The sequence below is a fragment of the Coturnix japonica genome, chromosome 13 (genome assembly GCF_054131305.1).
Source record: "Coturnix japonica strain WE chromosome 13, WE-NBRP24, whole genome shotgun sequence".
NCBI classification, from domain to species: domain Eukaryota; kingdom Metazoa; phylum Chordata; class Aves; order Galliformes; family Phasianidae; genus Coturnix; species Coturnix japonica.
Genome location: NC_140675.1, coordinates 1,370,706 through 1,398,386, shown reverse-complemented (window position 1 = coordinate 1,398,386; position 27,681 = coordinate 1,370,706). Strand labels below are relative to the sequence as shown.

Genomic DNA, 27,681 nt, shown 5'->3' with positions numbered 1-27,681 from the left:
TGTAAGCATTTGGGATGCTAAACAATGAGGTTTCAAAAAATAAAATTTCTCAGCATTGAGGTTTGTAAGCATTGAGGATTCTAAGCACTGAAAATTCTAAGCACTGAGGATTCTAAGCATTGAGGATTCTAAGCATTGAGGATTCTAATATAGGCATTGAGGATTCTAAGCATTGAGGATGCTAAGCATTGAGGATTCTAAGCATTGAGGATTCTAAGCATTGAGGTTTCTAAGGTAAGCATGGAGGATTCTAAGCATTGAGGATGCTAAGCATTGAGGATGCTAAGCATTGAGGATGCTAAGCATTGAGGATTCTAAGTATTGAGGATTCTAAGCTAGGCATTGAGGATTCTAAGCATTGAGGATTCTTAGCATTGAGGTTTCTAAGCAAAGCATTGAGGATGCTAAGCATTGAGGATGCTAAGCATTGAGGATTCTAAGCATTGAGTATTCTAAGCTAAGCATAGAGCATACTAAGGATTGAGGATGCTAAGCATTGAGGTTTCGAAGCATTGGGGATTCTACGCGTTGAGGATGCTAAGCACTGAGGATTCTAAGCATTGAGGTTTCTAAGCAGTGAGGATTCTAAGATAAGCACTGAGGATGCTAAGTATTGAGGTTTCTAAGCATTAAGGACTCTGTGCATTGAGGTTTCTAAGCAATGAGGATGCTAAGCATTGAGGATGCTAAGCATTGACGATGCTAAGCATTGAGGCTGTTAAGCATTGAGGATGCTAAGCATTGAGTTTTCTAAGCTAAGCATTGAGGATGCTAAGCATTGAGGATTCTAAGCATTGAGGATTCTAAGCATTGAGGATTCTAAGCATTGAGGATTCTAAGCTAAGCATTGAGGATTCTAGGCATTGAGGATGTTAAGCATTGAGAATTCTAAGCATTGAGGTTTCTAAGCTAAGCATTGAGGATGCTAAGTATTGAGGTTTCTAAGCATTAAGGACCCTGTGCATTGAGGTTTCTAAGCATTGAGGATTCTAAGCATTGAGTTTTCTAAGCTAAGCATTGAGGATGCTAAGCATTGAGGATTTTAAGCATTGAGGATTCTAAGCATTGAGGTTTCTAAGCATTGAGGATGCTAAGCATTGAGGATGCTAAGCATTGAGGATTCTAAGCATTGAGGATGCTAAGCATTGAGGATGCTAAGCATTGAGGTTTCTAAGCATCAAGGACTCTGTGCTTTGAGGTTTCTAAGCTAAGCATTGAGGATTCTAAGCATTGAGGATTCTAAGCATTGAGGATTCTTAGCTAGGCATTGAGGATTCTAAGCATTGAGGATTCTAAGCCAAGCATTGAGTTTTCTAATATTTGAGGTTTCTAAACGTTAAGGCCTCTATGCACTGAGGTTTGTAAACATTAGGGATGATAAGCATTGAGGTTTCAGAGCAATAAAATTTCTAAGCAATGGGGATTCTACGCATTGAGGTATCTAAGCAATGCATGGACGATGCTAAGCATTGAGGTTCCTAAGCAGTGAGGATTCTGAGCTTTGAGGATTCTAAGCTAAGCAATGAGGATGCTAAGCATTGAGGATGCTAAGCAATGAGGATGCTAAGCATTGAGGATTCTAAGCATTGAGGATTCTAAGCATTGAGGATTCTAAGAATTGAGGATTCTATGCATTGATGATTCTAAGCAAAGCATTGAGGATGCTAAGCATTGAGGATGCTAAGCATTGAGGATTCTAAGCATTGAGGATTCTTAGCACTGAGGATGCTAAGCATTGAGGATGCTAAGCATTGAGGATTATAAGCTTTGAGGATTCTAAGCATTGAGGATTCTAAGCATTGAGGATGCTAAGCATTGAGGATGCTAAGCATTGAGGTTTCTAAGCACCGAGGATTCTAAGCTAAGCAATGAGGATGCTAAGCATTGAGGATGCTAAGCATTGAGGATGCTAAGCATTGAGGATGCTAAGCATTGAGGATGGCTAAGCGTTGAGGATGCTAAGCATTGAGGATGCTAAGCATTGAGGATTCTAAGCATTGAGGAATCTAAGCTATGTAATGAGGATGCTAAGCATTGAGGATTCTAAGTATTGAGGTTTCTAAGCTAAGCACTGAGGATGCGAAGCATTGAGGATTCTAAATATTGAGGATTCTAAGCAATGCATGGAAGATTCTAAGCATTGAGGATTCTAAGCATTGAGGATTCTAAGCCAAGCATTGAATTTTCTAATCTTTGAGGTTTCTAAGCATTGAGGTTTCTAAGCACCGAGGATTCTAAGCTAAGCAATGAGGATGCTAAGCATTGAGGATGCTAAGCATTGAGGATTCTAAGCATTGAGGATTCTAAGCTAAGCACTGAGGATGCGAAGCATTGAGGATTCTAACTATTGAGGATTCTAAGCAATGCATGGAGGATTCTAAGCATTGAGGATACTAAGCATTGAGGATGCTAAGCATTGAGGATTCTAAGCATTGAGGATGCTAAGCATTGAGGATGCTAAGCATTGAGGTTTCTAAGCACCGAGGATTCTAAGCTAAGCAATGAGGATGCTAATCATTGAGGAGGCTAAGCATTGAGGACTCTAAGCGTTGAGGATGCTAAGCATTGAGGATGCTAAGCATTGAGGATTCTAAGCATTGAGGATGCTAAGCATTGAGGATGCTAAGCATTGAGGTTTCTAAGCACCGAGGATTCTAAGCTAAGCAATGAGGATGCTAATCATTGAGGAGGCTAAGCATTGAGGACTCTAAGCGTTGAGGATGCTAAGCATTGAGGATGCTAAGCATTGAGGATTCTAAGCATTGAGGAATCTAAGCTATGTAATGAGGATGCTAAGCATTGAGGATTCTAAGTACTGAGGTTTCTAAGCTAAGCACTGAGGATGCGAAGCATTGAGGATTCTAACTATTGAGGATTCTAAGCAATGCATGGAAGATTCTAAGCATTGAGGATTCTAAGCATTGAGGATTCTAAGCCAAGCATTGAATTTTCTAATCTTTGAGGTTTCTAAGCATTAAGGCCTCTATGCATTGAGGTTTGTAAGCTTTGAGGATTCTAAGCAATGAGGTTTCAAACAATAAAATTTCTAAGCAATGGGGATTCTACGCGTTGAGGATGCTAAGCATTGAGGATTCTAAGCATTGAGGTTTCTAAGCAGTGAGGATTGTAAGCTAAGCACTGAGGATGCTAAGCATTGAGGATGCTAAGCATTGAGGATTCTAAGCATTGAGGATGCTAAGCATTGAGGATTCTAAGCATTGAGGATTCTAAGCATTGAGGATTCTAAGAATTGAGGATTCTAAGCTATGCATTGAGGATTCTAAGCATTGAGGAATCTAAGCTATGTAATGAGGATGCTAAGCATTGAGGATTCTAAGTATTGAGGTTTCTAAGCTAAGCACTGAGGATGCGAAGCATTGAGGATTCTAAATATTGAGGATTCTAAGCAATGCATGGAAGATTCTAAGCATTGAGGATTCTAAGCATTGAGGATTCTAAGCCAAGCATTGAATTTTCTAATCTTTGAGGTTTCTAAGCATTGAGGTTTCTAAGCACCGAGGATTCTAAGCTAAGCAATGAGGATGCTAAGCATTGAGGATGCTAAGCATTGAGGATTCTAAGCATTGAGGATTCTAAGCTATGTAATGAGGATGCTAAGCATTGAGGATTCTATGTATTGAGGTTTCTAAGCTAAGCACTGAGGATGCGAAGCATTGAGGATTCTAACTATTGAGGATTCTAAGCAATGCATGGAGGATTCTAAGCATTGAGGATACTAAGCATTGAGGATGCTAAGCATTGAGGATTCTAAGCATTGAGGATGCTAAGCATTGAGGATGCTAAGCATTGAGGTTTCTAAGCACCGAGGATTCTAAGCTAAGCAATGAGGATGCTAAGCATTGAGGAGGCTAAGCATTGAGGACTCTAAGCGTTGAGGATGCTAAGCATTGAGGATGCTAAGCATTGAGGATTCTAAGCATTGAGGAATCTAAGCTATGTAATGAGGATGCTAAGCACTGAGGATTCTAAGTACTGAGGTTTCTAAGCTAAGCACTGAGGATGCGAAGCATTGAGGATTCTAACTATTGAGGATTCTAAGCAATGCATGGAAGATTCTAAGCATTGAGGATTCTAAGCATTGAGGATTCTAAGCCAAGCATTGAATTTTCTAATCTTTGAGGTTTCTAAGCATTAAGGCCTCTATGCATTGAGGTTTGTAAGCTTTGAGGATTCTAAGCAATGAGGTTTCAAACAATAAAATTTCTAAGCAATGGGGATTCTACGCGTTGAGGATGCTAAGCATTGAGGATTCTAAGCATTGAGGTTTCTAAGCAGTGAGGATTGTAAGCTAAGCACTGAGGATGCTAAGCATTGAGGATGCTAAGCATTGAGGATTCTAAGCATTGAGGATGCTAAGCATTGAGGATTCTAAGCATTGAGGATTCTAAGAATTGAGGATTCTAAGCTATGCATTGGGGATTCTAAGCATTGAGGATGTTAAGCATTGAAAATTCTAAGCATTTAGGTTTCTAAGCTAAGCATTGAGGATTCTAAGCATTGAGGATTCTAAGCATTCAGGTTTCTAAGCAGTGAGGATTCTAAGCTAAGCAATGATGATGCTAAGTATTGAGGTTTCTAAGCATTAAGGACTCTGTGCATTGAGGTTTCTAAGCATTGAGGATTCTAAGCATTGAGGATTCTATGCATTGAGGATTCTAAGCTTTGAGGATTCTAAGCATTGAGGATTCTAAGCATTGAGGTTTCTAAGTATCGAGGATTCTAAGCATTGAGGTTTATAAGCATTGAGTTTTCTAAGCATTGAGGATTCCAAGCATTGAGGATTCTAAGCATTGAGGATTCTAAGCATTGAGGATTCTAAGCTAGGCATTGAGGATTCTAAGCATTGAGGATTCTAAGCATTGAGGATTCTAAGCATTGAGGATTCTAGGCATTGAGGATTCTAAGCATTGAGGATTCTAAGCTAAGCATTGAGGATTCTAAACATTGAGGATTGTTAGCATTGAGGATTCTAAGAATTGAGGATTCTAAGCATTGAGGATTCTAAGCATTGAGGATTCTAAGCATTGAGGATGCTAAGCATTGAGGATGCTAAGCACTGAGTATTCTAAGCATTGCGGATTCTAAGCATTGCGGATTCTAAGCATTGAGGATTCTAAGCATTGAGGTTTCTAAGCATTGAGGATGCTAAGCATTGAGGATTCTAAGCATTGAGGATTCTAAGCATTGAGGATTCTAATCTAAGCATTGAGGATTCTAAGCATTGAGGATTCTAAGCATTGAGGATTCTAAGCTAGGCATTGAGGATTCTAAGCATTGAGGATTCTAAGCATTGAGGATTCTAAGCATTGAGGATTCTAGGCATTGAGGATTCTAAGCATTGAGGATTCTAAGCTAAGCATTGAGGATTCTAAGCATTGAGGATTGTTAGCATTGAGGATTCTAAGAATTGAGGATTCTAAGCATTGAGGATTCTAAGCATTGAGGATTCTAAGCTAGGCATTGAGGATTCTAAGTATTGAGGATGCTAAGCATTGAGGATTCTAAGCATTGAGGATTCTGAGCATTGAGGATTCTAAGCTAAGCACTGAGGATGCGAAGTATTGAGGTTTCTAAGCATTAAGGACTCTGTGCATTGAGGTTTCTAAGCATTGAGGATTCTAAGCATTGAGGATTCTAAGCATTGAGGATTCTAAGCATTGAGGATTCTAGGCATTGAGGATTCTAAGCATTGAGGATTCTAAGCTAAGCATTGAGGATTCTAAGCATTGAGGATTGTTAGCATTGAGGATTCTAAGAATTGAGGATTCTAAGCATTGAGGATTCTAAGCATTGAGGATTCTAAGCATTGAGGATTCTAAGCTAGGCATTGAGGATTCTAAGCATTGAGGATGCTAAGCATTGAGGATTCTAAGCATTGAGGATTCTAAGCATTGAGGATTCTAAGCATTGAGGTTTCTAAGCATTGAGGATTCTAAGCATTGAGGATTCTAAGCATTGAGGATTCTAAGCTAAGCATTGAGGATTCTAAGCATTGAGGATTCTAAGCATTGAGGATTCTAAGCACTGAGGATTCTAAGCAAGGCATTGAGGATTCTAAGCTAGGCATTGAGGATTCTAAGCATTGAGGATTTTAAGCATTGAGGATTCTAAGCATTGAGGTTTCTAAGGTAAGCATTGAGGATTCTAAGCATTGAGGATTCTTAGCATTGAGGATTCTAAGCTTTGAGGATTCTAAGCATTGAGGAGTATAAGCATTGAGGATTCTAAGCATTGAGGATTCTAATCATTGTGGATTCTAAGCTAGGCATTGAGGATTCTAAGCATTGAGGATGCTAAGCATTGAGGATTCTAAGCATTGAGGTTTCTGAGCTAAGCATTGAGGATTCTAAGCATTGAGGATTCTAAGCATTGAGGATTCTAAGCATTGAGGATGCTAAGCATTGAGGATGCTAAGCATTGAGGATGCTTTAGCATTGAGGATTCTAAGCATTGAGGATTCTTAGCATTGAAGATGCTAAGCATTGAGGATGCTAAGCTTTGAGGATGCTAAGCATTGAGGATTCTAAGCAATGCATGGAGGATGCTAAGCATTGAGGATTCTAAGCACTGAGGATTCTAAGCTATGCATGGAGGATTCTAAGCATTGAGGATTCTAAGCATTGAGGATTCTAAGCCAAGCATTGAGTTTTCTAATCTTTGAGGTTTCTAAGCATTAAGGCCTCTATGCATTGAGGTTTTTTAGCATTTGGGATGCTAAGCAATGAGGTTTCAAACAATAAAATTTCTCAGCATTGAGGTTTGTAAGCGTTGAGGATTCTAAGCATTGAGGATTCTAAGCTAAGCATAGAGCATACTAAATATTGAGGATGCTAAGCATTGAGGTTTCTAAGCATTGGGGATTCTACGCGTTGAGGATGCTAAGCACTGAGGATTCTAAGCATTGAGATTCCTATGCTGTGAGGATTCTGTGATTTGAGGATTCTAAGCTAAGCAATGAGGATGCTAAGCAATCAGGATGCTAAGCAATGAGGATGCTAAGCATTGAGGATGCTAAGCATTGACGATTCTAAGCATTGAGGATTCTAAGCTATGTAATGAGGATGCTAAGCATTGAGGATGCTAAGCATTGAGGATTCTATGCATTGAGGTTTCTAAGCTAAGCATTGAGGATGCGAAGCATTGAGGATTCTAACTATTGAGGATTCTAAGCAATGCATGGAGGATTCTAAGCATTGAGGGTTCTATGCATTGAGGATTCTAAGCCAAGCATTGAGTTTTCTAATCTTTGAGGTTTCTAAGCATTAAGGCCTCTATGCATTGAGGTTTGTAAGCATTTGGGATGCTAAGCAATGAGGTTTCAAACAATAAAATTTCTCAGCATTGAGGTTTGTAAGCATTGAGGATTGTAAGCATTGAGGATTCTAAGCTAAGCATAGAGCATACTAAGGATTGAGGATGCTAAGCATTGAGGTTTCTAAGCATTGAGGATTCTAAGCATTGAGGATTCTAAGCCAAGCATTGAGTTTTCTAATCTTTGAGGTTTCTAAACATTAAGGCCTCTATGCATTGAGGATTGTAAGCATTAGGGATGCTAAGCATTCGGGTTTCAGAGCAATAAAATTTATAAGCAATGAGGATTCTGCGCATTGAGGTTTCTAAGCAATGAATGGAGGATGCTAAGCATTGACGATTCTAAGCACTGAGGATTCTAAGCTATGTAATGAGGATGCTAAGCATTGAGGATGCTAAGCATTGAGGATTCTAACTATTGAGGATTCTAAGCAATGCACGGAGGATTCTAAGCATTGAGGATTCTAAGCAGTGAGGATTCTAAGCATTGAGGTTTCTAAGCAGTGAGGATTCTAAGCTAAGCACTGAGGATGCTAAGTATTGAGGATTCTAAGCATTGAGGATTCTAAGCATTGAGGATTCTAAGCATTGAGGATTCTAAGCATTGAGGTTTCTAAACATTCAGGGTTCAAAGCATTGAGGATGCCAAGCATTGAGGATGCCAAGCATTGAGGATGCTAAGCATTGAGGATGCTAAGCATTGAGGATTCTAAGCATTGAGGATTCTAAGCATTGAGGATTCTAAGCATTGAGGATTCTAAGCCAAGCATTGAGTTTTCAAATCTTTGAGGTTTCTAAACATTAAGGCTTCTGTGGACTGAGGCTTGTAAGCATTAGGGATGCTAAGCATTGAGGTTTCAGAGCAATAAAATTTCTAAGCAATGAGGATTCTACGCATTGAGGTTTCTATGCATGCATGGAGGATGCTAAGCATTGAGGTTCCTAAGCAGTGAGGATACTGAGCTTTCAGGATTCGAAGCTAAGCAATGAGGATGCTAAGCAATGAGGATGCTAAGCAATGAGGATGCTAAGCATAGAGGATACTAAGCTTTGAGGATTCTAAGCTAAGCATAGAGCATACTAAGGATTGAGGATGCTAAGCATTGAGGTTTCTAAGGATTGGGGAATTTACGCATTGAGGATGCTAAGCACTGAGTTTTCTAAACAGTGAGGATTCTAAGCTATGCACTGAGGATGCTAAGTATTGAGGTTTCTAAGCATTAAGGACTCTCTGCACTGAGGTTTCTAAGCATTGAGAATCCTGAGCTTTGAGGATTCTAAGCTAAGCATTGAGGATCCTAAGCATTGAGGATGCTAAGAATTGAGGATTCTAAGCATTGAGGATTCTAAGCATTGAGGATTCTAAGCTAAGCATTTAGGATTCTGAGCATTGAGGATTCTAAGCATTGAGGATTCTAAGCTATGCACTGAGGATGCTAAGTATTGAGGTTTCTAAGCATTAAGGACTCTGTGCATTGAGGATTCTAAGCATTGAGGTTTCTAAGCATTGAGGATTCCATGCATTGAGGATTCTAAGCTAAGCATAGGGCATACTAAGGATTGAGGATTCTAAGCATTGAGGATTCTAACTATTGAGGATTCTAAGCATTGAGGATTCTATGTACTGAGGATTCTATGCATTAAGGACTCTAAGCATTGAGGTTTCTAAGCCTTAAGGTCTCTATGCATTGAGGTTTCTAAGAATTGAGGATTCTAAGCCAAGCATTGAGTTTTCTAATCTTTGAGGTTTCTAAGCATTAAGGCCTTTATGCATTGAGGTTTGTAAGCATTAGGGATGCTAAGCAATGAGGTTTCAATGCAATAAAATTTCTCAGCGTTTAGTATTCTAAGCAATGAGGATTCTAAGCTAAGCCTAGTGCATACTAAGGATTGAGGATGCTAAGCATTGAGGTTTCTAGGCATTGGGGATTCTATGCAATGAGGATGCAAAGCACTGAGGATTCTAATCATTGAGGTTTCTAAGCAGTGAGGATTCTAAGCTAAGCAATGAGGATGCTAAGTATTGAGGTTTCTAAGCATTAAGGACTCTGTGCATTGAGGTTTCTAAGCATTGAGGATTCTAAGCATTGAGGATTCTAAGCTAGGCATTGAGGATGCTAAGAATTGCGGATTCTAAGCATTGAGGATTCTAAACATTGAGGATTCTAAGCATTGAGGATTCTAAGCATTGAGGATTGTAAGCTTTGAGGATTCTAAGCATTGAGGATTCTAAGCATTGAGGATGCTAAGCATTGAGGATGCTAAGCGTTGAGGATGTAATCATTGAGGATTCTAAGCATTGAGGATTCTAAGCATTGAGGATTCTAAGCCAAGCATTGAGTTTTCTAATCTTTGAGGTTTCTAAGCATTAAGGCCTTTATGCATTGAGGTTTGTAAGCATTAGGGATGCTAAGCATTGAGGTTTCAATGCAATAAAATTTCTCAGCGTTGAGGATTCTAATCAATGAGGATTCTACGCATTGAGGTTTCTAAGCATTGCATGGAAGATGCTAAGCATTGAGGATTCTAAGCATTGAGGATTCTAAGCTAAGCATAGAGCATACTAAGGATTGAGGATGCTAAGCATTGAGGTTTCTAAGCATTGGGGATTCTATGCATTGAGGATGCTAAGCACTGAGGATTCTAAGCATTGAAGTTTCTAAGCAGTGAGGATTCTAAGCTAAGCACTGAGGATGCTAAGTATTGAGGTTTGTAAGCATTAAGGACTCTCTGCATTGAGGTTTCTAAGCATTGAGGATCCTGAGCTTTGAGGATTCTAAGCATTGAGAATGCTAAGCATTGAGGATTCTAAGCATTGAGGATTCTGAGCATTGAGGATTCTAAGCTAGGCATTGAGGATTCTAAGCATTGAGGATTCTAAGCATTGAGGATTCTAAGCATTAAGGTTTCTAAGCTAAGCATTGAGGATTGTAAGCATTGAGGATTGTAAGCATTTATGATTCTTAGCATTGAGGATTGTAAGCATTGAGGATTCTAAGCATTCAGGTTTCTAAGCAGTGAGGATGCTAAGCATTGAGGATGCTAAGCATTGAGGATTCTAAGCCAAGCATTGAGTTTTCTAATCTTTGAGGTTTCTAAACATTAAGGACTCTATGCCTTGAGATTTGTAAGCATTAGGGATGCTAAGCATTGAGGTTTCAGAGCAATAAAATTTCTAAGCAATGAGGATTCTGCGCATTGAGGTTTCTAAGCAATGCATGGAGGATGCTAAGCATTGAGGTTCCTAAGCAGTGAGGATTCTGAGTTTTGAGGATTCTAAGCTAAGCAGTGAGGATTCTAAGCATTGAGGATGTTAAGCATTGAGGATTCTAAGCATTGTGGTTTCTAAGCTAAGCATTGCGGATTCTAAGCATTGAGGATTCTAAGCATTCATGTTTCTAAGCAGTGAGGATTCTAAGCAGTGAGGATTATAAGCTAAGCATTGAGGATTCTAAGCATTGAGGATTCTAAGTATTGAGGATTCTATGCCAAGCATTGAGTATTCTAATTTTTGAGGTTTCTAAACATTAAGGCCTTTATGCACTGAGGATTCTAAGCATTGGGGATGCTAAGCATTGAGGTTTCAGAGCAATAAAATTTCTAAGCAATTAGGATTCTGCGCATTAAGGTTTCTAAGCAATGCATGGAGGATGCTAAGCATTGAGGATTCTAAGCAGTGAGGATTCTGAGCTTTGAGGATTCGAAGCTAAGCAATGAGGATGCTAAGCAATGAGGATGCTAAGCAATGAGGATGCTAAGAATTGAGGATGCTAAGCATTGAGGATTCTAAGCATTGAGGATTCTAAGCATTTAGGATTCTAAGCATTGAGGATGCTAAGCATTGAGGATGCGAAGCATTGAGGATTCTAACCATTGAGGATTCTAAGCTATGCATTGAGGATTCTAAGCATTGAGGATGCTAAGCATTGAGGATTCTAAGCATTGAGGATTCTAAGCATTGAGGATTCTATGTATTGAGGATTCTAAGCATTAAGGACTCTAAGCATTGAGGTTTCTAAGTCTTAAGGTCTCTATGCATTGAGGTTCCTAAGCATTGAGGATTCTAAGCCTAGCATTGAGTTTTCTAATCTTTGACGTTTCTTAGCATTAAGGCCTTTATGCATTGAGGTTTGTAAGCATTAGGGATGCTAAGCAATGAGGTTTCTAAGCATTGGGGATTCTATGCATTGAGGATGCAAAGCACTGAGGATTCTAAGCATTGATGTTTCTAAGCAGTGAGGATTCTAAGCTAAGCACTGAGGATGCTAAGTATTGAGGTTTCTAAGCATTAAGGACTCTGTGCATTGACGTTTCTAAACATTGAGGATGTTAAGCATTGAGGATTCTAAGCATTGAGGATTCTAAGCATTGAGGATGCTAAGAATTGAGGATTCTAAGCATTGAGGATGCTAAGCATTGAGGATTCTAAGCATTGAGGATTCTAAGCATTGAGGATTCTAAGCATTGAGGATGCTAAGCATTGAGGATTCTAAGCATTGAGGATTCTAAGCATTGAGGATTCTAAGCATTGAGTATTATAAGCATTGAGGATGCTAAGCATTGAGGATTCTAAGCATTGAGGATTCTAAGCTAAGCATAGAGCATACTAAGGATTGAGGATGCTAAGCATTCAGGTTTCTAAGCATTGGGGATTCTACGCTTTGAGGATGCTAAGCACTGAGGATTCTAAGCATTCAGGTTTCTAAGCAGTGAGGATTCTAAGCTAAGCACTCAGGATGCTATGTATTGAGGTTTCTAAGCATTGGGGATTCTACACTTTGAGGATGCTAAGCACTGAGGATTCTAAGCATTGAGGATTCTAAGCATTGAGGATTCTAAGCTAGGCATTGAGGATTCTAAGCATTGAGGGTTTTATGCATTGAGGAATCTAAGCATGGAGGATTCTAAGCTATGTAATGAGGATGCTAAGCATTGAGGATTCTATGTATTGAGGATTCTAAGCATTAAGGACTCTAAGCATTGAGGTTTCTAAGCTTTAAGGTCTCTATGCATTGAGGTTTCTAAGCATTGAGGATTCTAAGCCAAGCATTGAGTTTTCTAATCTTTGAGGTTTCTAAGCATTAGGGCCTTTATGCATTGATGTTTGTAAGCATTAGGGATGCTAAGCATTGAGGTTTCAATGCAATAAAATTTCTCAGCGTTGAGGATTCTAAGCAATGAGGATTCTACGCATTGAGGTTTTCTAAGCAATGCATGGAGGATGCTAAGCATTGTGGATTCTAAGAATTGAGGATTCTAAGCTAAGCATAGAGCATACTAAGGAGTGAGTATTCTAAGCATTGAGGTTTCTAAGCAGTGAGGATTCTAAGATAAGCACTGAGGATGCTAAGTATTGAGGTTTCTAAGCATTAAGGACTCTGTGCATTGAGGTTTCTAAGCATTGAGGATTCTAAGCATTGAGGATTCTAAGCATTGAGGATTCTAAGCATTGAGGATTCTGAGCTTTGAGGATTCTAAGCATTGAGGATTCTAAGCATTGAGGATTCTAAGCATTGAGGATTCTAAGCATTGAGGATGCTAAGCATTGAGGATTCTAAGCAGTGAGGATTCTGAGCTTTGAGGATTCTAAGCTAAGCAATGATGATGCTAAGCATTGAGGATTCTAAGCTATGTAATGAGGATGCTAAGCATTGAGGATGCTAGGCACTGAGAATTCTAAGCATCGACGTTTCTAACCAGTGAGGATTCTAAGCTAAGCACTGAGGATGCTAAGCATTGAGGATGCTAAGCATTGAGGATTCTAAGCATTGAGGATTCTAAGCATTGAGGTTTCTAACCAGTGAGGATTCTAAGCTAAGCATTGAGGATGCTAAGCATTGAGGATTCTAAGCATTGGGGATTCTAAGCATTGAGGATTCTAAGCATTGAGGATTCTAAGCTTTGCATTGAGGATTCTAAACATTGAGGATGTTAAGCATTGAGGATTCTAAGCATTGAGGTTTCTAAGCTATGCATTGAGGATTCTAAGCATTGATGTTTCTAAGCAGTGAGGATTCTAAGCTAAGCACTGAGGATGCTAAGTATTGAGGTTTCTAAGCATTATGGACTCTGTGCATTGAGGTTTCTAAGCATTGAGGATTCTAAGCATTGAGGATTCTAAGCATTGAGGATTCTAAGGAATGAGGATTCTAAGCATTGAGGATTCTAAGCATTGAGGATTCTAAGCTAGGCATTGAGGATTCTAAGCATTGAGGATTCTAAGCATTGAGGATTCTAAGCATTGAGGTTTGTAAGCTAAGCATTGAGGATGCTAAGCATTGAGGATGCTATGCATTGAGGATTCTAAGCATTGAGGATTCTAAGCATTGAGGATTCTAAGCATTGAGGATTCTAAGCATTGAGGATGCTAAGCATTGAGGATTCTAAGCATTGAGGATTCTAAGACAAGCATTGAGTTTTCTAATATTTGAGGTTTCTAAACATTAAGGCCTCTATGCACTGAGGTTTGTAAGCATTAGGGATGCTAAGCATTGAGGTTTCAGATCAATAAAATTTCTGATCAATGAGGATTCTGCACATTGAGGTTTCTAAGCAATGCATGGAGGATGCTAAGCATTGATGTTCCTAAGCAGTGAGGATTCTGAGGTTTTAGGATTCTAAGCTAAGCAATGAGGATGCTAAGCAATGAGGATGCTAAGCATTGAGGATTCTAAGCATTGAGGATTCTAAGCTATGTAATGAGGATGCTAAGCATTGAGGATTCTAAGCATTGAGGATTCTAATCTATGCATGGTGGATTCTAAGCATTGAGGATTCTAAGCATTGAGGATTCTAAGCATTGAGGATTCTAAGCCAAGCATTGAGTTTTCTAATCTTTGAGGTTTCTAAGCATTTAGGCCTCTATGCATTGAGGTTTGTAAGCATTTGTGATGCTAAGCAATGAGGTTTCAAATAATAAAATTTCTCAGCATTGAGGTTTGTAAGCATTGAGGATTCTAAGCATTGAGGATTCAAAGCTAAGCATAGAGCATACTAAGGATTGAGGATGCTAAGCATTGAGGTTTCTAAGCATTGGGGATTCTACGCGTTGAGGATGCTAAGCACTGAGGATTCTAAGCACTGAGGTTTCTAAGCAGTGAGGATTCTAAGCTAAGCACTGAGGATGCTAAGCATTGAGGATTCTAAGCACTGAGGATTCTAAGCATTGAGGATTCTAAGCATCGAGGATTCTAAGCATCGAGGATTCTAAGCTAGGCATTGAGGATTCTAAGCATTGAGGATTCTAAGCATTGAGGATTCTAAGCAATGAGGATTCTAAGCATTGAGGATTCTAAGCATCGAGGATTCTAAGCTAGGCATTGAGGATTCTATGCATTGAGGATTCTAAGCATTGAGGATTCTAAGCATTGAGGATTCTAAGCATTGAGGTTTCTAAGCTAAGCATTGAGGATTCTAAGCATTCAGGTTTCTAAGCAGTGAGGATTCTAAGCATTGAGGATTCTAAGCATTGAGGATTCAAAGCATTGAGGATTCTATGCATTGAGGATGCTAAGAATTGAGGATGCTAAGCATTGAGGATGCTAAGCATTGACGATTCTAAGCATTGAGGATTCTAAGCTATGTAATGAGGATGCTAAGCATTGAGGATTCTAAGCATTGAGGATTCTAAGCATTGAGGATTCTAAGCCAAGCATTGAGTTTTCTAATCTTTGAGGTTTCTAAGCATTAAGGCCTCTATGCATTGAGGTTTGTAAGCATTTGGGATGCTAAGCAATGAGGTTTCAAACAATAAAATTTCTCAGCATTGATGTTTGTAAGCTTTGAGGATTCTAAGCATTGAGGATTCTAAGCTAAGCATAGAGCATGCTAAGGATTGAGGATGCTAAGCATTGAGGCTTCTAAGCATTGGGGATTCTACGCGTTGAGGATGCTAAGCACTGAGGATTATAAGCATTGAGGTTTCTAAGCAGTGAGGATTCTAAGCTAAGCACTGAGGATTCTAAGTATTGAGGTTTCTAAGCATTAAGGACTCTGTGCATTGAGGTTTATAAGCATTGAGGATCCTGAGCTTTTAGGATTCTAAGCTAAGCATTGAGGATGCTAAGCATTGAGGATGCTAAGCATTGAGGATGGTAAGAATTGAGGATTCTAAGCATTGAGGATTCTAAGCATTGATGATTCTAAGCTGAGCGTTGAGTATTCTAAGCATTTAGGTTTCTAAGCCAAGCACTGAGTTTTCTAATCTTTGAGGTTTCTAAGCATTAAGGCTTCTATGCATTGAGGTTTGTAAGCATTTGGGATGCTAAGCAGTGAGGTTTCAAAGCAATGAAATTTCTCAGCGTTGAGGATTCTAAGGAATGAGGATTCTAGGCATTGAGGGTTCTAAGAAATGCATGGATGATACTAAGCATTGTGGATTCTAAGCATTGAGGATTCTAAGCTAAGCATAGAGCATATTAAGGACTGTGGATGCTAAGCATTGAGGTTTCTAAGCATTTGGGATTCTACGCGTTGAGGATGCTATGCACTGAGGATTCTAAGCATTGAGGTTTCTAAGCATTGAGGATTCTAATCTAAGCACTGAGGATGCTAAGTATTGAGGTTTCTAAGCTTTAAGGACTCTGTGCATTGAGGTTTCTAAGCATTGAGGTTTCTAAGCATTGAGGATTCTAAGCTAAGCATTGAGGATTCTAAGCATTGAGGATTCTAAGCTATGCATTGAGGATTCTAAGCATTTAGGACTTTAAGCATTGAAGTTTCTATGCAATAAGGTTTCTCAGCATTGAGGATTCTAAGAAATGACCATTCTACACATTGAAGATTTTACGCGTTGAGGTATCTAAGCTAAGCACTGAGGATGTGAAGCATTGAGGATTCTAACTATTGAGGATTCTATTTTAAGCATTGAGGATTCTAAGCATTGAGGATTCTAAGCTATGCATTGAGGATTCTAAGCATTGAGGAGTCTTAGCATTGAGGATTCTAAGGTATGCATTGAGGATTCTTAGCATTTAGTACTTTAAGCATTGAGGTTTCTAAGCAATAAGGTTTCTCAGCATTGAGGATTCTAAGAAATGAGCATTCTACACATTGAAGATTTTACGCGTTGAGGTTTCTAAGCATTGAGGATTCTAAGGTATGCATTGAGGATGCTAAGCAATGAGGATGCTAAGCATTGTGGATTCTATGTATTGAGGATTCTATGCATTAAGGACTCTAAGCATTGAGGTTTCTAAGCTTTAAGGTCTCTATGCATTGATGTTTCTAAGCATTGAGGATTCTAAGCCAAGCATTGAGTTTTCTAATCTTTGAGGTTTCTAAGCATTAAGGCCTCTATGCATTGAGGTTTCTAAGCATTAGGGATGCTAAGTATTGAGGTTTCCAAGCAATAAAATTTCTCAGCGTTGAGGATTCTAAGCTATGAGGATTCTAGGCATTGAGGTTTCTAAGCAGTGCATGGAGGATGCTAAGCATTGAGGATTCTAAGCATTGAGGATTCTAAGCTAAGCATAGAGCATACTAAGGATTGAGGATGCTAAGCATTGAGTTTTCTAAGCATTGGGGATTCTACGCATTGAGGATGCTAAGCACTGAGGATTATAAGCGTTGAGGTTTCTAAGCAGTGAGGATTCTAAGCTAAGCTCTGAGGATGCTTAGTATTGAGGTTTCTAAGCATTAAGGACTCTGTGCATTGAGGTTTTTAAGCATTGAGGATCCTGAGCTTTGAGGATTCTAAGCTAAGCATTGAGGATGCTAAGCGTTGAGGATGCTAAGCATTCAGGATTCTAAGCTATGCATTGAGGATTCTAAGCAGTGAGGATTCTAAGTATTGTCGATTCTAAGCTCTGATGTGAGGATGCAACACGTTGAGGTTTCTAAGCATTTAGGGCTCTTATCATTGAGGATTCTAAGCATTGAAGATTCTACGTTGAGCATTTAGGTTTCTAAGCAATGAGGTTTCTAAGCATCGAGGATTCCAAGCATTGAGGTTTCTAAGCTTGGCATTGAGTATTCTAAGTATTGAGGTTTCTCAGTGTTGAGGATTCTAAGCAATGAGGATTGTATGCATTGAGGATTTTATGCATTTAGGGTTCTAAACTAAGCACTGAGGATTCTGAGCATTGAGGGTGCAAAGCGTTGAGGTTTCTAAGCATTGAGGTTACTAAAAATTAAGGTCTCTAAGCTATAAAGTTTCTAATCATTGAGGATACTAAGCATTGAGGTTACTAAAAATTAAGGACTCTATGCATTGAGTTTTTTATGCATTGTGGATGCTAAGCATTGAGGATTCTAAGCTTTGAGTATTATAAGCATTGTGGATTCTAAGCATCGAGGAATCTAAGCTAAGCATTGAGGATGCTAAGGATTGAGGTTTCTAAGCATTGAGTGTTCTAAGGTTTGAGGATCTCAAGCTAAGCATTGCGGTTGGTAAGCATTGAGGTTTCTAGGCATTGAGGATTCTTAGCATTGAGGATGCTAAGCATTGAGGATTCTAAGCATTGAGGATTCTAAGCATTGAGGATTCTAAGCTAGGCATTGAGGATTCTTAACATTGAGGATGCTAATCATTGAGGATTCCCAGCATTGAGGATTCTAAGCTAAGCATGTAGGATTCTAAGTATTGAGGTTTCTCAGTGTTGAGGATTCTAAGCAATGAGGATTCTATGCATTGAGGATTTTATGCATTGAGGGTTCTAAACTAAGCACTGAGGATGCTGAGCATTGAGAGTGCAAAGCACTGAGGTTTCTAAGCATTTAGGTTACTAAAAATTAAGGTCTCTAAGCTATGAGGTTTCTAATCATTGAGGATACTAAGCATTGAGGTTTCTACGCATTAAGGACTCCATGCATTGAGTATTTTATGCATTGAGGATGCTAAGGATTGAGGTTTCTAAGCATTGAGTGTTCTAAGCTTTGAGGACTTTAAGCTAAGCATTGCGGTTGGTAAGCATTGAGGTTTCTAGGCATTGAGGATTCTATGCTTTGAGGATTCTTAGCATTGAGGATGCTATGCATTGAGGTTTCTGAGTATTTCAGATTCTGAGCATTGAGGATTCTAAGCTAAGCATTGAGGGTGCTAAGCAATGAGGATTCTCAGCATTGAGGATGCTAAGCACTGAGGATTCTCATCATTGAGGATTCTCAGCATTGAGGTTTCTAAGCATTAAGAACTTTAAGCATTGAGGATTCTAAGCATTGATCATTCTAAGCATTAAGGACTCTATGCATTGAGGTTTCTAAGCTTTAAGGGTGCTAAGCATTGAGGTTTCAAAGCAATAAGGTTTCTCAGCATTGAGGATTCTAAGCAATGAGGATTCTAAGCATTGAGGATTCTGCGCATTGAGGTTTCTAAGCTAAACATTGAGGATGCTGAGCATTGAGGATGCAAAGCATTGAGGATTCTAAGCATTGAAGTTTCTAAGCACTGAGGACTCTATGCTTTGAGGTTTCTAAGCATCGAGGTTTCTAAGCATTGAGGATTCTAAGCATTAAGGACTCTATGCATTGAGGTTTCTAAGCACTAAGGACTCTATGCTTTGAGGTTTCTAAGCATTTAGGTTTCTAAGCATTGAGGATTCTAATCATTGAGGATGCTAAGCTAAGCATTGAGGATGCTAAGCATTGAGGATTCTAGGCACTGAGGATTCTAAGCATTGGGGATACGAAGCTACGCAGTGAGGGTGATAAGCATTGAGGTTTCTAAGCATTAAGGACTCTATGCATTGAGATTTTTAAGCATTGATGATGCTAAGCATTGAGGATTGTATGCTTTGAGAATGCAAAGCAATGAGCTCTCTAAGCATTGAGGATTCTAAGAATTGACGATTCTAAGCACTGAGGATTCTAAGCATTGAAGATTCTAAACTAAGCATTGAGGTTTCTAAGCAATGAGAATTCTAAGCAATGAGAATTCTAAGCTAAGCATTGAGGTTGCTTAACATTGAGTAAGCTAAGCATTGGGGTGTCTAAGCATTAAGGACTCTATGCATAGAGTTTTCTAAGCATTGAGGATTCTAAGCTGTGCATTGAGGATGCTAAGCATTGATGTTTCTAAGCATTGAGGTTTCTAAGCATTGAGGATTCTCTGTTAAGCATTGGAATTCTAAGCATTGAGGATTCTATGCATTGATTGTTCTAAGCCATTGAGGGATCTAAACATTGAGTGTTCTAAGCATTGAGGATTCTAAGTAAAGCATTGAGGCTTCTCATCATTGAGGATTCTTTGCAGACTTGTTTCCCTATCCTTCGCTATAGGTATGCTTTTGTTTCATCAGGTATTAGTTCACTTGGTTGTTTTTTAGTTGCATCATATGGAATATTAGTCAAATGTGTGTAGAATTTCCATCTGCCTTCAGAATTTGGGATTTTGGGATCTGCCCCAAAATGATTTATAGAACCTGACATTCTAATTTCTTGGAGTTAAGGGGCTGGGGGAATAACCCAGAAAAAGAATAACGAGAATATCCATCTTTAGTAGGATGTTAAACTGTACTATGTCTGGATGCTTTGTACATGTATTGGTCTCTGCAGTCATTTCTAATCATTCTGATTCATTGGTGAGTGAATTCATAAAACTCATCCACTAAGGGATGTTTCCAAGCAACTTGTAGCCTGGAATACCTTCACCCAGCTTTGATGGTAGAAAGCAGTTAACCAAGGTGATTTGTAACATTCACTTCTTTGCCATGAGGACCATTGATAACGCATATCGTGTAAGTGTATTTAAGGGAGGGTTATCTCTCTGATAATTCTGGAAAACAGCAGTGGGCCCTGTCAGACTAGGTAAGCTGCCTCTGCATTAAGATGTGTCTCTTTGAGTAGGATTTTGCCAAATGCAGGGTCAGGAAATAAGGAGGAGGTGGGGTAAATGGAGGAGCATAGTATTACATCGTGGAGTAACTGAAAATGTGACAACTTGGGGAAAGATTTTGGGTGGGGAGCGGAGGAAAGTGACCAACACAGGTTCTGCCTCAGAGCAGTCTCAAGTTTTCTGTGATCTCAGTATTTGAAGTTGTTTTTTTTTTTCCTTCTCCTTGAATATATTTGATGTACATCACACCATATCCTGTCTTTGTCAGACTTTGTTTAACTAGGCAGCCTTGGGCAGTTCAGATGTATCCAAGGCAGGATGCAGCCGTGATACACGCAGCAGAACTGCGTTTGATGCTCTTTTTTACACATCATTTGACTCTCAGAATATGCTGTAGAGGTCACACATAATGAAGTTGGGTGGGAATGTTGGCTTTCTTTGTTTATCTCTTATGTCCAGGGGGTAAACTTGAACCTTTGATCTGTGCAGCTCTCATGATAAAGTCATGTTGTATTTAGGAATAAGGGGGAGTGGAGGGAAGGCCTATGTTTTGTGGGCTCTGGCTTGGGGCTGATAGGATGAGAGGTATGCAGAGGCACAGCCAGAATCATTCCAGTCAAGACCTGGATCTAGGTTGAATTTGTCACACGCTCTTTATGATTCCCTTTGACTCCTAATGAAATCCCAGTCTTGTGTCATTTCAAAACCTTGTTCCCTTTCAAACGCTGTGGCCCAAATAGCAGCTTGACAATGCATAGAATTTTAACCCATGTCAGGGCATCTGGAAGTGCACTTCATTTCCCTTCTGTGCCTCTTTTTATGAGGCGAGACATTGATTTGTTAACGGGGTTTCATTCTTTTATTTCAGACTGATCTTTCCCCAACTGATGTCATGATTTCTAACTTCCAAATCAGATAAAATCAAGAGGAAGATCCCTGCAATAGGCAGGAGATTAAGCAACAAGTTAGCAGTACTGTAGGAACAAAGCTCTTATTTTCATGCATATATCCACAGTTAAAATGAATAAAGAGAAGGGAAGGTGGGAGGTGGTTGATACGTTAGATTTATTACTCAAAGGGTTTTTGCTCCATGTTTTGCAAGAGGCATCAGTGCCTTTAATCTCTCATCTCTGGTTTTGTTAGTGGCACGTTATATCCTGGCCATGTCAGAATGTAGCACAGAGTAATGAGACAAGATCTGTTGGATGGGGCTTTATGTAGCACGAAAAGGTTCCTCTGCTCACTCTTTTTATTATTTACATTCCCAGTGAAGGTTACGTGTCATGTGGGCTTTGCAGAGATAAATGGGTAACCTGAGCTTTCTGGCAGCTTCCCCAGGACTTGGGGAGGATTCAGTGTAAGGACTGACTTGGGGATTTTGAAGCATCAAACTCAGTTCTGGGCCCTGAAGGAAACATAGAAGAACATGTGTCTCGGTGTCCTGAGGAGGTGCAGTGTAGCACAAGGTGGTATCAAGGGGCTCTGGACCAAAATTACACTTCAGAACAGTAGGTGTGTCCCAGAGCAGATCAGCAGCACTGGGGTGGCTTCATCAGCACTGCTGTTATGGGGCATAGTGAATCAAGAATGAAGTGTAGCAGCTCAGCTAAGTGCAGAAATCTTGACTATTGCCGGCCAGTTGGTGCCCGGAGATGTGATTTTGGCATTGCAAATATACCTGTCAGGAGGGGAGTGAAGCTTAGAAAGGGAGTTTTAAGTGGAATAGAGATGTTTCCCCACCTGGATCCTATGGATCCACTATTTCCTGGGGTTTAAAATCAGGACTCTCTAGAAGCTTTTGTCACGTTGAATGTTAGACAGAGGTTTATCAGTCTTGAGGAGAGCAGAATTCACATCTCTGCCAGTCTCACAGTATCCTCAATTAGCTGAATTGTGGCAAACCTTCCATTTCTGAGATGTGAAGACCCTTTCTTGTGGTTTCGTTTTCTCATAGAGTAACTGAAGAAAGAATCGCTCAATTAACATGCTGCATGCTTTCCCAATGTATAGAAGAGACAGGAGTTAAAGCCGTTTTCATCAGTTGCAAGGGAGCATGTTTTATTTTGCTTTGTGCTATTTACAGCTGTTGTCCATTAGGAGTCCTCAAGAGCCTCATTCTCAACTACAACAACACAGTCCCATAAGTTTAGCTCAGCAATGAGCCTGCAAAACAGCACTAAATCATGATGATGGGAGAAAGAAGAAAATGTTTGGAAATAGCAAAATGCAACTGATGCCTTTGTGAAAAGTAGTTTTTGCTTGTTGCTGTTTTAAAGCATTACTAAGGTAGACTGTAATGCACAGCATCTAGCTGGAGCTGAATAGAGGTTGTTTTCTAATATATATATGTTTTTGTAATAAAAAGTAAGCAGAACTCCTAGTATGTCTCTATTGGCTGAAGGGATCTTTTACAGTCCATTAGCGCCTTGGGCACTAATGTATACACAGCAGTGAAAATATACTAATCTCAGGGTAAGGTGCAAGAATGATAAAGGAAAAATAAAGATTAGTACACGGCTATTGAATAGCAGAGTTCTGGTTGCTTTACTGGACCACAGTATGATTGCTCTGTATGAATTCGAGTGGAGACTCTGGTCATGCCCATCAAATGCCTATGAATGGGAAGGGGTGAATGTGGGATTGTTTCCAGACCTGTCTACATCCTTGCAGAGGAGTTGGACCAAGTGACCTTTAAGGATCCTTTCCAACTCAAAAGGTTCTGTGATTCCACCTCTGTGTTTCACATTAATTGAGTAATGATTTGTAAAGCTGTTAGAAAACTGAAGGACTTTAGTACAGCTTTGGGAGCTGAGGACATAGAAGCATAACTTGCTAAATCAGCGTTTGCTTACAAGGATGCTCAGATGATACCTTTGATTGTTTTCTGTCCCTTTACTAGAGAGCCTGTGCTCTGACAGAGCTGCAAAAAACATCATGGCATCGTTGTGATTCCCTGTCAGATAGTGGCTTCCACTAAAGCAAATGTGTCAGGTTGATTTGTGACAGCAGCCTGAGATTGTGAACATTCACAGAAGGATAATTTTAAGACACATCATTGCTTTGTCCTTTTCTTTTATTCTCTATGCTTGGCAGGTGTCTACCTCTGTCTTCTTCCCTTGGCCCATCTGTGGATTTTGCTCAACACAGATGGGATTTTCAAACAATCTGCTGTCAAATTTGGTCTCTTCTGAGCATGTGTATACAGAGAGCTTTTGGAGACGTGTAACTAGGCCAAATGAGGGTGCTTTTTCATGGGAATGGCAAATAACGTATCTGATAGCAAGACAATTTTCTCTGCCAAATTGCTAGTCTGCTTTGCAACAGGGGTTCATTAGGCTCTGTCCATGAACTGTTTAGTAAGATTCTCTCTTAAAAAAAAAAGTTGGCATCGTATCTCTGCAGCTTCTGTGCATAACATCTCCATGCCTTTGCTTTGTTTTACAGACAGTCGTCCTTATGTCTTTCTGATGGCCCGTGTTCATCCTGGTGAAAGCAACGCCAGCTGGGTGATGAAGGGGACCCTGGAGTTCCTTGTGAGCAGTGATCCCATTGCTGATCTCCTGAGGAAATGTTTCATTTTCAAGATTGTCCCCATGCTCAACCCTGATGGAGTCATCAATGGCAAGTGCGTTGTAGTAACATACTTATTGTGAATTTTCACTGGGTTTACCTGCAGGCTTTACTGCTGTATACTTAGCAGGCCTAGTCTTCAGTGTTTTGGGCCAGAATTCCTGTTGCCTTTTGCCTTGTGTTTTATTCATCCTGTGATCAGTCCTGTAAGGAGAATGTAAGTCCTGGATACAGCCCAGTGTGCTGTCTCGTGTGCATCAGATATTCATGGTTCTGTACTGTGTGGGGCCGTAAGGTGTCCCAACTGACTGGGTGAAGTATTAGCGACAGCAGACAAACTGAATCTTACTTGCTGAATGGAAAGTTATCTATTCTGCCAAATCAGCAGGGCAAACTTTATCTGCAAGCTGATATATCTGGGAATAACTGGCTTTAATTAATGCTTTATATAACCTGAATGGGGGAAAGATGTAAGGATCTATTAAATGCTCGTATCTTTATGGAAATGTTTCCGTATAATGAAACTCCCTCCTTCTCCTATCTCCTTTACTCTGTTTCCTCCCACATGCTTCTGAAGAGATTCCAAGTCTTTCTGAGCTTATGAATATACCAGTTTCTTTTTGCATTCTTCAGAGCTGCCTTTACATTGCTCCTACCCACATCATCACTACAACCATTCATCTGGTTTCAGGTCAGGTTGTGCTGATCCGGTGCTGAAGAAACAGGGTAAAGACCTTAAGCAAATCTTGAGCTTATTTGGTCCTAATCTAATTCCTTTCTGTTGTGGTCTGGGCTTCAGCAGAGGGCAGCTTGGAGTGTTCTTAGCCTCTGGTCTGCGACTATGAGCATAGTTTTTTGTGTTCCTGTTCTCCCCAGGACATGAGTGTGTTGTAGTTTAGGCTGTTCAGGGGAGCTGGATGCTGCCCCCGAGTATTGGAAGCTTCTGCTGGCACCAAATGTTTCCTTGATTCTTCCAGACAGCAGAAGCAAAAATGAAAGATTGTGGCTTTCTGTTTTTCCTTTCACTCTGCTTAATTAAAGTTTCCAGCAGATGGAGGGCTGGAGGGAATGTCTGACCTTTTTTCTCCAGCTGTCAGGAGTGAGCATAGCAGAGGAAGGGTCCTCAGGAGGGACAGTGTGGCTTTTGGTGACACCTGGAATGAAGGGTACTGTCTGAGCTCATATCACACAGGAACGTGTGGAGCTTCCACTGTAGTTCAACCTGGTGATGAGTAGGAAAGTTTGGTGTGGGATAGGAGCAGAGGTCCAAGGACTTGGCTATGGCTCTGTAGCTAAGCATGAAGCCTGGGGAAGGGAGAGAACCATTCCATCATGCTCCAATTTAAATGCTGTGCTGTGGGGCCTCCCATGGCTCTGTTGCTCTTGCTTCTTCCCATGTGCTTTTTCAGTGGACTGAGGTGTTCCTGCACAGAAAGAAAAGCTTCTTTTCTTGGCCTAGAGTTTATTGGCAGCTTTTTGGAGATGACTTTTAGTCCCTTGCTGCATGTGGAAGCACATGCAGGTTTCTTTGTCCATTAATGTTCTACTTCATCTAGGTTTAAGTGCTGTATTAAACTCTGTTGTCATTCAAATCACTGCCACAAAGGGAAGCTCTTTTTCCAGGAAAAGGGTCTGTAGGCCATTATTGACTGAGTAGCTGTAAACAGGTCCATACTACTTACTTTTAGGTCTCTGTAGCACATTTCAGGAAGCCACTTATTTGCCTTGAGATTTACAATCACGACTGAATGTGTCAAATCCACTGTTTATTTTGAATCATCACTCATTTCGAATCTTCATGCTTTGAAAGTGCATCTTCTGTACTACCCATCCATCCTTCTGTTATCTCGTATTAATCCTGCTCTAGTCTCGTTACCTCGGTATCTTTATATTTAAAAAAGGGTTGAATTCTTTTCTGTTGGCAGTTCTTTTGAAGCTCCTCACTCTCTCCCTCCTCCCCAGTCCTGTGTGCTGGGGTGTGCATAATGCTTCCCTGCCCGTCACAAAGATGAATGCCATCGCACGGTTACAAAGGATTTCTTCCAGCAGCCCAGCTGTGCCCCTTCCCCAGCTGACTCCCTGCTGCAGGCACAGCTCAGTGGAAGAGTGCTCATCCCAGCAGGATACCGTGCAATCACACTTCGAGAGCCTTGTGCAGCAACAAGACGATCAGGGCCTTGGTATTTGCTTTGGTTAATGTGATCTGAAAGTTGCATGCAGAGAATGTTCCTCTGTCACAGATATGATGGCAGTAATGTGATTATGCTCTGACTGTGTGTGGCTGAGCTAGGAAACAGCCTTCCCTTTCACTCCCTTTCACATCAGTCAGTACTATGAGGATTTATTCCTGTCTGTCAGTGATGGAGAGAGTTGAGTCCTGTTGCTGATGCTAAATGAAGGTAGTGGTGATGCAAGCATGTCTGTATGAGTAAGGCTGTCATCACATAAAAATAAAAATCACTACCCAATATCACATATAATTTGAGTTTGTTCAATCCAGAGAGTACTGATGAGCAGTTGTGTTCTGTGCGACTGTTCTCATGGAATCATTAAGGTTGGAAAAGAAGTCTGTCATCTGGTCCAACCGTCCGCCTACAACCAGTATTGCCCAGTAAACCGTGTCCTGATGTACCACATCTCCATGTTTCTTTAAGGTCTCCAATGGATGGTGACTCCACCTCCCTGGGCAGCCTTTGCTCTGTCCTGAATAGCAGTCAGATGTAGGGTTTGTCAAATAAATTTCAGCTGATCTGGTAGTGGCTATATATTTTAATGTTAGACACTACTTTTTATTAAGTGCATCCTGTGTGTTGTCACACAGTAGTGTTTGACCACTGCTGGAAATGGGATGCTGCCTCTGATAGATGTATGGTCTGACCTGATATAGTTATTTGTGTGTTTTTTTTCTTCTTTACAAGTAAAAGTAGTCTTAATCTCCAAGAACGGTGCTATAAGATGGTCCAAAGTGACAGGCATTAAATTACTAAAGGGAAAGTGTCCTTGTAGGCTGATTATCTTGCGAAGGCTGTTCTGTGAAAACCCAAGGTATTGGTTGGTGTTCAGCTGACTGTTTTCTCTCATCCCTTTATCGTCTTTTTAAATTAAATCACGGATTAACAGGAAAGCTAGAGAAGGAATTCCATTCTACACAGCGGTGGAGAATCCATGAAGGAGCACAGCACTTTGATTAGGAAACTGCTGAGTTATACTGGGTGAGTGAGAGACCCGTGCTTTGTTCCTGGCTCTGCTGTTGATGAAGTATGTGACCTTGAGCATTTCCCCCTCCTTTTTTTTTCTTTCCCCTGAGTTTTCTTCCTGGGAGGATGAAATAATGACACACCACAACCTTCACACAGCTTGAAATGAGTGAAATATGTGTACCAGGAGCATTTTCTCTTCAATCTAGTTCTTCTGATTCATCCACTAAAACCAGGGTCAGGAAAGGAACTTGTAAAAGCTTATGACAGCACAAACAGTTCTGTTACAAAGAAATACCCAGCACTGTTGGCTGTTCACACTGTTCCACATAAGCTCATTACCACACAGTGGAGCAACAAGTTGCCTGTGCACCAACACTTCTCTATGCAGTTGTGTACCATCTTGTGACCTGCTTTTAGGCTGTCTTCTCTGTGCACATGCTACATACCCTTCTGTCAACAGCTTGTGTATGCAGCCATTCCTCAGTGTCTGCTCACACCTGCATATCTTCTGCACCCACGTACCTGGTGCTCCCATGTGTATGTTAGCAGTCACAACGTGGTAGTCAGCATTTTGTGGGGATTTTTTTGGCTGGACTTCTTCAGAGTCTGCAGTTTCATATAAATATTGCTATTTATTACCCCTGAATTTAGGGTTATTAATTATATCAGTATAACCTAATTTATATCACCATAAACAGCAATAATAAATAGTGCCAAATGCTAATGCGCAGTGCTTGCCAACCGTGCCCGTGTTTAATGAGTGCTTCCCCCCCACTTCCCAGAAGTATTAAATTAAAAATGATTCGG

The 27,681-nt window shown here is 40.2% G+C and overlaps 1 protein-coding gene across 1 annotated transcript in view; it reads left to right on the top strand.

Moving 5' to 3' along the window:
* The window catches only part of LOC146758554 (cytosolic carboxypeptidase 4-like), a 253,527-nt gene that overhangs the window by 143,619 nt on the left and 82,227 nt on the right, over positions 1 to 27,681 (top strand). The window contains exon 2 of the mRNA XM_085514561.1: positions 23,549 to 23,729. Coding sequence (XP_085370687.1) covers positions 23,572 to 23,729 — 158 coding nt within the window. The 5' untranslated portion in view covers positions 23,549 to 23,571. The remainder of the gene's footprint in view (positions 1 to 23,548; positions 23,730 to 27,681) is intronic.